The sequence below is a fragment of the Labrus bergylta genome, chromosome 19 (assembly GCF_963930695.1).
Source record: "Labrus bergylta chromosome 19, fLabBer1.1, whole genome shotgun sequence".
Taxonomy (NCBI): domain Eukaryota; kingdom Metazoa; phylum Chordata; class Actinopteri; order Labriformes; family Labridae; genus Labrus; species Labrus bergylta.
In genome coordinates, this window is record NC_089213.1 from 19,302,038 (window position 1) to 19,312,291 (window position 10,254).

Below are 10,254 nucleotides of genomic sequence, written 5' to 3' on the forward strand. Positions count from 1 at the left end.
CTTCTCCTGATTGTATGTGTTTTTTTAAAGGCTTTTGCCATGGTTTTGAGTGCTGAAAGACAAAAGACAACATGTGTGCTTGCATGTGTGATTAAAAATGAAATGTCATGTCAGGGAAATGAAAAGCTTAAACATTTAAATAAGTCTCCTCTAATTAAATTGTTGGTTCATAAACATGGATTCACTGTCACACTAAAGCGGTCACTGTCAGTAATGTAGTAGTTCCATCTTTCCAGAAGAGGCCACTATTGAGGCGCATCCACGCCACTGGGCTGAAAAGACAAACATCCTTGTTGCATTTAAGTACAATCGGAAATTAAGGATTAACCATTTTTAACAAATTTTATGCATCTGCAATAAGTAGCCTAAATAAGTTCCACAACGTTGATAAAAATCATTAAGATAACACACTGTAAAACACTTAGGGTTTCGTAATAATAGCACATTTCCTCACTCCCTCTAGTCTACAATTAGGCTACATTCTTGATACATCTGTTGGCTAACTCTGGCTGCATGCTTACTGGGGTCTACCGCGTATGTTTTCTTCAACTCTTATGTTATTTTCAGCCATTAAATCCCCGTTTTAACCTCAATTCAGCCGCTTACAGTTTCTCTGTTTCCGACCATACTTGTTCAATAACCTTGCTTGTAGACACTGAACCTAACGAGAACCTTTCGGTCACGTAAATGCAGCTTAGTGCGCAGTAGTCTTTGCGCAGGCGCAGATCCACTACCTCGATCAGCTGACTGTGAGTGAGAAGCACTGTAGAAGGAACCGTTGAGTCAAAAACCCGCTTTTATCTGCGCTATGTGCGGGGAGCTGCGATTTATTTACTGATATACACCGTGTGGACCGAACACTGAGGCCTTTAAAACAACGGTAAGTACCAAAGTACTGCGATTAATGACATCGTGACGGCGACAGGCTGCGTTGCAAACAAGCTAATGTCAGCATCAAGCTAACGTTAACACTGAATTTGTGACAGCTTCATTTCGCTGTCTATTACTGTTGTTTATTGTGAGAGTTACAACCTAAGCAATGCTAGAGTTAAACATTTCTTAGTCGTGTGATGTGCTTGGTGTTAATTAAGCGACCGTGTAAGAATTTAGCATGTCCTTTACAGCCCAGAAAGTGATCATATGACAGACAATCAGCAGACACGGAGACCTGTCTGTGTCTTACTGATGTAATCAACCAGTTTCCATAGTCTTAAAGGGGAGAATGTGAGGAAGTTCACCAATAAGAAGTAAAAAGAGGAACAAGTGGCTGTACAATATGATTCTGACTCACCATGTATATTCACACCTCCCAATGTTAATCCATGTTCCTTTAATTACAGAAAAGGTAAACATTACCTCTGAAAAAGTCATTGATTCCTTTTTTATCAGGTAAAGATCACACATTATTATTTACAAAATAACAGAAGTGAACATACTTATACTTATATCTTTACTTTATTGTTATATATATTTATATACTGTACATATATTCTAGTTTTATTTAAACTTCTGGTTCTTAATTGCACTGTACGTTGTTATTCTTTTTACTCTTATCTTCTATACTATTTTTTATTTTTGCATTGTTAAGGAGAGCTTGGAACACAAAAATGTCATTGCCAGCTGTGACTGCTTTGCCTCTTATGTTGTGCATTTGACTAATAAAGATAACTTGAACTTGATGTAGCTTTAATAGTATCATGTTGTTGTTGTTGTTATTACAGGTTTTTTTCTGATGCATTCACATGAAATTATTTTTAAAGTAGTGTAGCAGTTTCTGGAGGAGCTCATTTCAAGGACTATACTGTATATGCACTAGGAGTATGAAATGGAATAGATGATACGTTTAATTACAGCAGCCCCTTAAGTTAGACCTTCAGATGGCTGCTTTATAAAAATCAGATTCCCCTCATTTTTTTTACAGAGTGTACAAGTGTAACATAAAGTAGGAGTCACAGATCATTTTATCGTGTTTTTTTTTCTGTTGTAGTTCTAGTTTTTGAAAACCAGGAGAGAAATGGTTTATTGGTCCACTTATCTGACAAAAGTCACAGTTTTATATACCACTGTGACAAATTGAAAGTTTGGCAAATCAAAGTCTGTCATGATACTGATGCCAAATCATGTCAAAATGATCATGAAGGATTCCCATATGGCTTAGCACACAACAGGGAGTAGGTACCATGTCACAAACCTAAATACAACAGTAGCAATGATCATGTCATTTTTTGAGTGTTGAAATTCTAAAAAAATATATAATTCTCAGGAGAATTTATTTTTCACGTGCCAGTGTCCCAGTAGAGCTCTCTGACTTCCCTTTCTCTTACAGCGACCTACTCACTCTAAAGGGCCGGTGAACAAACCTCTTACCAGCAGCCATGACAGAATTCTGGTTGATCTCAGCTCCCGGGGAGAAGACATGCCAGCAGACTTGGGACAAGCTGATGGTGGCAACAACACGCACCAACAACATCTCTGTAAACAACAAGTTCAACATCCCCGATCTCAAGGTCACACACTACAGTCCTCTTTATGTCTTACAACGAGAGTCCATCCAACCACAGTGCAAAAGTGAATGTTTTCATGTGTTTTGTCTCTGACAGGTCGGAACTCTAGATGTCTTAGTTGGTCTGTCGGATGAACTGGCTAAACTAGACACTTTTGTGGAAAGGTAAACTTTACAATTCTATCCCCAATTTTAATTTGATGGAGACAAAATGTCTTGTTTTTTCAAATGGGCCGGTGGAAACAAAAGACTGGAAAAACATGTGAAATCCTTAAATAAACACCTGATGGAACATCTCACATTTAACTGTCAACATGTCAGTAACATGATTAGGTGTGAAAACAGCATCTCAGAGAGGCTGAGTCTTTCTGAAGTACAGATGGGGAGGGGTTCACCTCCATAGTGTGCTGGTATATAATGCAGCACTTTAAAGGTCACATATTATATTCCTTTTCAACCAGTTTAAATGAGTCTCAGAGCTCCCCAAAACATGTCTGTGAAGTTTCTTTCTCAAAATCCACTCTGATCCTGTATGTTAGCATCCCTATAAACCCCTCTATTTCAGCTCTGCTCAGAACAGGCTGTTTCTGCGTCTGTAGCTTTAAATGCAAATGAGCTTTGTTTGACCACGCTCCTCTGGAAGGGCTTGGGTAGCTCCAGCGTTCTCCCACCATGCCCAATTGTTCATGGTGAAAAGGCAGACTCAGGTAGCAGAACAAACACCTAGCTGTAGGAATGTCACCCACCTGGGGGAAGGGTTACTGCCCTTTGTGATGTCACAAGAATGGGAAAACATTCACTTTCAAATTTACAGAAACGTGTCTTCCCACAACACAAAACATTTTTCTGGCATCAAATTCAAAAGGGTTATAACAATGATATTTCCACACTAGATTTGTTGTCTCTCTGCTTCTGTCAGTTAAACATGGCGTTTCAATGTTTTGCAAATGATCACATTCTGTTTCACATGAGGTTCCTGTGTTGATTAGTACCCTTTCTGTTTTTCTCTTACTTTCCTCCTTACCCTGTGTTATGGTCCAGTGTGGTGAAGAAGGTGGCTCAGTACATGGCTGATGTTCTGGAAGACAGCCGAGACAAAGTCCAAGAAAACCTGCTTGCTAATGGAGGTAACACAATCTTCTGGTCTATTACTGGACATTCACTCTCTTTAGTAGTTAACAGCTGAGAGGGAAGATGACTGATGTCATATTTAGACAGACACAAGAGGTTACTATGTCTTCTGATATACAATCATTATACAGTGCGGTTCAAAGCCTCTGGACATGGATTGATTTATATTGATGACTTTTATCTTCTTCCTTTTTTTTGCAGTTGACCTCGTCACCTATATCACCAGATTTCAATGGGACATGGCGAAGTATCCAATCAAACAGTCGCTGAAAAACATCTCTGAGATTATCTCCAAGGTAGGCATCTTTTTTCTGTTACACTTTAGTTTTTCTGGAGTTAAGCTATATTGTGGAGAAGGCCACATACAGATGAGAGAACTAAGTTAAGGCCACATGTCCACCTAGTGTTTTTTCCTGGCAGAAAAGTGCTGGCTGTGCACCTTTGTCTCTATGACAACAGTCTGTTGACAACGGCCGCTGTATGACCCGACACTGCTACGTTGCTTTTTACTGTATGTTTTTTTTATTTTACATAATTTATATGCCGATCAGAAACGGAGCAAAGAGGATGTTGGTACTTGACAAATTCAGAGACGGCAAAACTACGGGGAAAATCATACATTTAAACAAGCGTGCCGGTTACGTCAACTTTGCCCATCTGAAAAGTTAAAAGATTTTCAACTTGAGTGCTCGGAGCGGCTGCACTGAAAAGGCGTAGCACTTCGGGAAAAAAGATGCTGGGTGCTGCGCTTTTTCTCCAGGCGGCTGCTTTCTGCTCTGAACGCTCTCTCCTCATTGAAAACCATTTAAAAAAAAGATGCTGCTCAGAATAAAACGCTGGGTGGAAACAAGTCTAATGAAAACATATACAGACACAGTTTCTATATAGCTCACTCCTGTTATTCTCTATCATTTTATTTCTAGCAAGCAACTCAGATAGACAATGACCTGAAGGCCAGAGCTTCAGCGTACAACAACCTGAAGGGAAACCTGCAGAACCTGGAGAGGAAGAATGCGTGAGTTTGATATCTTATCTTATCGATATCGTCTTGATATCAGCTGTAGAGAATGAAGCCAAAGGCTGAAGCACCCATAAGTTTGTGGACACATGGTTAGCTTGTCTTTTAGCCTTGGTTCTTTTCCTGTATAACACTATGCTATATTTACAATAACTTGTTTAATATTTACAGTGTATCTGGATTATTATGTTGTTGGATGCCCTGAAATCTGAACTGTGTGTGTTGTCCTTTAGAGGGAGCTTGTTGACCAGGAGTCTGGCTGACATAGTGAAGAAAGAGGACTTTGTGCTGGACTCAGAGTACCTGATTACCATGCTGGTGGTTGTCCCAAAGTAAGTCCATCCATCCGAGTATTCAGCCTTTCAACCATTCTCCAAATCTCAGTGAGTCATTGAAGGCACATCCTTCTTTTCCTTGATGTGGAGAATACATGTCAAACAGAATAAATAATTGCACAAATTATAATAAAGAAAATAGCTAACAAGGAATCAAACAAGCATAGAAAAGAAGAACACTCACCTTTTAGAGCAGAGTAGTTTTTAATATAGATTTATGGAGGCAATGTTGTTGAGTTTAAACCATTGACTGTATATAAAGATGGATGATGTGCCTTGGACTCCTCCTGTGAAGCCAAAATAGCGACGGGCGCTGACATATTGCCTCATGATGTCATTGAGAGCCGGAGTCTGTGCAGTAGAGATCGGCTGGTCGAGCTCGGGTAACGCGCCTACTAAGCAAAACACACATTTAAGTTTCTGATTAAATAGAGAAATCCCTCAGGTCGGTGTAGTGGAGGAGAACAGATTCATGTGTCAGTTTGAAATGAACACTCGTGGTTATTGAGAGTTCAATGAGTCCTTCGTTTGTTCTGTTCCCCCTCCTCCACTCTGCTTATGTGTTGCACTTTGAATTAAAATGAACACTGACATAAATCAGCACAATAAGAACCGACTAGAAGGACAACAACTATGTTTGAGAAAAATGTATTTAGATTTTCTAGTTTGACTCATGTCCCATCTGTTCACATGCAGGAGGCGAAGCTTATCAGCTAGTCAGTAAGAGGAGCGCCATATGTTTTGGCCTCCCTTTTGGAGAGCTGACATGTAGATCATCTTTTTACAAAGTCTATTTTAAACACATTCTGTAATCCATGTGTGGTTTGGTAGAGATGATCATGTCACTTATATTCAAAGAAAATAATTTGAGCTTAGTTTTAATTTTGTAATGTAATGTAGTGTATCAGAGGTCTCTTCAACCTCATACTTCAATACATTTTGAATATTAAAACATCTAAGCTACTAACATTTTGAAAGAATAACAATACTGGTGTAAGCCTTTACACTTCATGTTGAAGGTGTTAAATATATTGCTGTTATCTTTCCCTGTTCACCCTCTTCAGGACAGGCTACACTGACTGGCAGAAGACGTATGAAACCCTGGCTGAGATGGTCGTGCCACGCTCCACTAAGTAAGAACAACACGTGATTCAGTTCATTACTTAAGCAGAATTCATAAATGATCAGCCACAGGAAGAAGACAATTAGAAATTCTCAGAGCAGGACATTTTGACTTTGTTTCCTGTTCCTGTTGTCATCATTTTGTCCTCAGTGTGTAGTCGATCCACTTGCTTGACTTTGATTAGACTGATTGGTTGATTTAATGTTGAAGCCGTTCATATGTTCGCAGTTTGATGAGCAGGAGGAGTTACACTTAAGGTTTCTGACGGACAGGACTTTGTGTACAGAACAGATACAGAGCACTTACTATGAATGAATGGAAAATAATATGATTATTATTAAGTGCTGCATTCAAAGACATGCAAAGATCGACTGCTTTGGTAACGCAGGCTTTTTCCCATAGTTGTAGATCATTTTGATGTTATTGTATAAATTGTGTTCTAGTTGGTTGAACGGGCAGCCGGAAAGGTATCACAAATACACAAATGTGTACATGTGTCAAGAAGTCGGATGTAAGAAATGAGACCCTTCTTTATCACACGCAGATGGTGCACTCGGCTCCTGATCATCATGGGGGTGGGACATGAAATGAGAAACATTTTCCTTTGACATATTATATTGTGTCTGCTCTCAAGTTGGTAGAGCAGGATCGTATATTTTTATTTGAATGAGTCAAACTACAAAGACATCATTATCAGGACCAAAAGTAAAAGCACTCCCGTGAAAAAACATTGAATGTTTAATTTGTATTTTGAGGTATAGATTGAAAAATGTGTAAGCAACACTTTTGTTGCAGCTGGTTTTTGGGATACTGATTGCGTCTGCTTTATACACTCATATAGGATGGAATCTTGGGTTATGACAAAGTGTGTATCATGCTCTCGTGAAAACTTCTGTCACCTCTCTCCCCCAGGCTGCTGTTTGAGGACCATGACAGCGGCCTGTTCAGTGTGACTCTCTTCAGGAAGGCTATCGATGACTTCAAACACAAGGCCAGAGAAAACAAGTAAATTATTCCATTTCAGTTGTATTGTGTAAAACCTCTCAAGTCTGAGTGTTTGGAGATGTCATTTTAGGAGTTCCTCTTGAGCTGTGCCTCTGTTTAGCCTTTCAATGGCTTGTTTAGTAATTGCGATGTTTATTCATCCCAACCACACATTGATCATGGAGATGTTACACCCATGATTGAAGTGGGTTATTTGTAGACACAGGAACTGTCATGTGCTCTAAAAAAACCCTAAAAAAGCAGCAGTTTGACAATGGACGCAATTTAGTGTGCACTACAGTCTCTGCGGTTAGCACGACTCATTGTGTGTTTTTGCTGCCAGCTGATGGTACACTCTCCTCTGTGTGTCCTGACCTCCTCTAGGTTTACAGTGCGTGATTTCCAGTACAACGAGGAGGAGATGAAGGCAGACAAAGAGGAGATGACACGTTTGTCCACTGACAAGAAGAAACAGTTTGTATGTTTGCGCCTCTTTTCATAAACAGTACAACCGGCTAAGAAGGGAAAACATACAGCACTTAACGATAACTTAGTATTCGGCTGGAATTCTGAAATGAGTGATCATTTATAGACATCCTCATCCTCATTTGATGGACTGTAAGTTCACATGTTAATCGATGCTGTTTCTATCCACCCAGGGGCCGTTGGTACGATGGCTGAAAGTGAATTTCAGCGAGGCCTTCATCGCCTGGATTCACATAAAAGCGCTGCGTGTGTTTGTAGAGTCAGTATTGAGGTGAGTAGGTGAATCTTATTTTAGGGATTTCCATCCATTGGTCCTCCAAATGTAAGAACTTTCTTGTCTCCCTGTTTAAAAAGATGGCCTCACAGTTTGGTTGTGCTTCACAGATATGGGCTGCCGGTGAACTTCCAGGCTATGCTGCTACAGCCAAACAAGAAGAACATGAAGAAGTTGAGGGAGGTGCTGTACGACCTGTACAAACACCTGGACAGCAGCGCTGCCATCATTGACGTGAGTCTCTTTGACACACATGCTCTTCACAGGGGAAATCGGGTCCAGCTCTGTCATTCATAAAAACCTGGGCTCTCATTTGTAAAAGGGTGTTTAGAATCCTTACTAAAAAAAACTGAAAATGGCCAATGTCAAAAATAAATTGGATTCATAAAGCTACGAGTAGGTACACCTGCAAGTAATGTCCCCTTTATGATTCACCTGAGAATGTGTGAACATGAATCAGCCTCTTATTACATCCTCTACACATTTAACCATACATGCTCAATGTAAAGCACCGCATGAATGTAAGTGTGTACAAATGAGCTGGCAGATCAATGCGCTCATGTACAGAGGCTGTAGTCCTCTAAGCGGGCGGCCCAGGTTCAAATCCGACCTGTGGCTCTTTCCCTGCATGTTGTTCCCCACTCTCTCTCTCTCTCTCTCTCCCTGATTTCTGACTCTATCCTCTGTCCTGTCTCTAAACAGAGTCATAAAAGGCCCTGAATTAACCTTTGTTTTAGAAGTGAATTATGGCAAACTCTGTTTGCACCATGGCTGTGATTTTACTGATGCTTCAAGATGAAAGGACTAAATCTCACTTTAATCTGTAAAGCTTTAACATTTCTTGCATTTGCTCTGTTGTTTCTAAGCTTTATAACTGATGCAACCTTTTAAAACAAAGTGTGACCATTTAAAAAGTCACATAGATTTTGATGAATGTCATATGGTCTGTAAAAAGATATCATAGGTATATAAAAGCTGAAATGTTAAGCGTGGCTAATTCATTGTGCTGGTGAAACTTTGCACAGTGCATTAGGGTCAGAAAAAAACAACAAGCTCCCAGACCAGATTATTTAGTTCATCAAACCTTTTCTACATGAACATGGGACAGCATGTGGCACCTTTTAATCCATTGTGTAGTCAGTGCACTAATTCCTCCCTTCTTTCTCATGTGACATCACCAAAGTAGCCATGAGCGTTTTAGCTTCACAAAGGTATGAAGTACCTTCAATGAGGTTAGATAAAAGCAGTTCTATATATGTGATCATTTGTCTTTGTGTGCCTGCAGGCCTCTATGGACATCCCCGGACTGAACCTGAGCCAGCAGGAGTACTACCCTTACGTTTACTACAAGATCGACTGCAACCTGCTGGACTTCAAAGTTTAGAGACATCGCCATCATCATCATCATCATCATCATCATCTCTGTGGAGTCGTGCTCTGGTGTGACAGTTTCACATCCCCAAGCTTTAATTTATTGCCACTCCCACCTTGATTTTCCATTTTTTTGTCTTTTCCTGCTCTTTTGCTGGTACATTCCCGGGTCCATGTTAATCAAGTTGTTTGGAATTCGAGTGCTGTTTTGTGATTATAAGTAAGGTCAGATCGATTTATGATCAGAACTTCTCCTTTTATATACTTGATTAATATGGGCCCTCGTCATAGTTGTGTCTTCTTGTTTCTACCATGCTGTAAAAGTGAATTTCTCCCCTGTTTACACCCACCAATAATGGTTGACATTCCCTTGTCGCGTCAAATGACATGCTTCAGATTAAGTGTTGTTTTTTTACTGTCACCTCATGCAACAAAAGCAGTCCCATACGGGGAGAGGATGGGGAAAAAAAAATGTATGTTAAATATAGTATTTATTTAAAGCCTCTAAAATCAGTGAATGTGTTTATTTGTTTGTTGGGTTCTTGAATGTGCTGTGTTTTTAGCTCTGTACGGAACGTCTGTTTACAAGTAGATGTTGATCCCACTCTGGCTATAATCCAGTGACACACACACACACAGCAAAATCATTTTACAGTATAAAGAAGCAATATGTTTGCTTATGTGCTCCTTTAAATTCTGTACATCAAGCAGTTTAAGGAAAACAATGATGGGTCTATGTGCAAATACTGTAATGTCAGTATACATGAAAATTTATCCACAAACATGTATAATAAATGTGAAAAATAAATACTCTATGTGAAATATACCTGGCTTTGGCTTTTTATGAGATGCTGAGTAACGCACTGACACATTCTGGAATTGATATAAACACACATCAAAATCACTGCCAGGCCCAAAACAGGCATATAAAGATAATATGCTGGAAATACAAAAAAATAAAGAAACAATTATGAGTCAAATTGCAACAGCAGCTCTCTGCAGAATGAACCTTGAAATGTTTCCCATCGA

The 10,254-nt window shown here is 39.6% G+C and overlaps 1 protein-coding gene across 2 annotated transcripts; it reads left to right on the forward strand.

Moving 5' to 3' along the window:
• The first annotated feature begins 716 nt into the window (after positions 1-716).
• Positions 717-10,051, forward strand: atp6v1c1b (ATPase H+ transporting V1 subunit C1b). 2 transcript variants are annotated; one of them, XM_065948150.1, is made up of 14 exons: positions 717-880; positions 1,341-1,389; positions 2,327-2,507; positions 2,601-2,668; positions 3,545-3,630; positions 3,836-3,930; positions 4,558-4,649; positions 4,886-4,984; positions 6,052-6,120; positions 7,023-7,115; positions 7,479-7,572; positions 7,754-7,851; positions 7,965-8,088; positions 9,140-10,051. In XM_065948150.1, exons 3-14 carry the CDS (start codon positions 2,376-2,378, stop codon positions 9,236-9,238), a joined length of 1,149 nt encoding a protein of 382 aa, XP_065804222.1. In that variant the 5' UTR covers positions 717-880; positions 1,341-1,389; positions 2,327-2,375; the 3' UTR covers positions 9,239-10,051. The 2 variants fall into 2 exon arrangements, with proteins under 2 accessions (XP_065804222.1, XP_020487331.1); XM_020631675.3 differs by lacking the exon at positions 1,341-1,389 and having other exon boundaries at positions 718-880.
• The last annotated feature ends 203 nt before the right edge of the window (positions 10,052-10,254 follow it).

Bases quoted from the DNA above. Each gene is read 5' to 3' on its own strand.
- atp6v1c1b (XM_065948150.1), top strand. From the start codon at position 2,376: ATGACAGAATTCTGGTTGATCTCAGCTCCCGGGGAGAAGACATGCCAG. The intron at 4,985-6,051 runs GTAAGTCCATCC...CACCCTCTTCAG, and splicing joins ATGCTGGTGGTTGTCCCAAA to GACAGGCTACACTGACTGGC. The intron at 7,573-7,753 runs GTATGTTTGCGC...CTATCCACCCAG, and splicing joins CTGACAAGAAGAAACAGTTT to GGGCCGTTGGTACGATGGCT.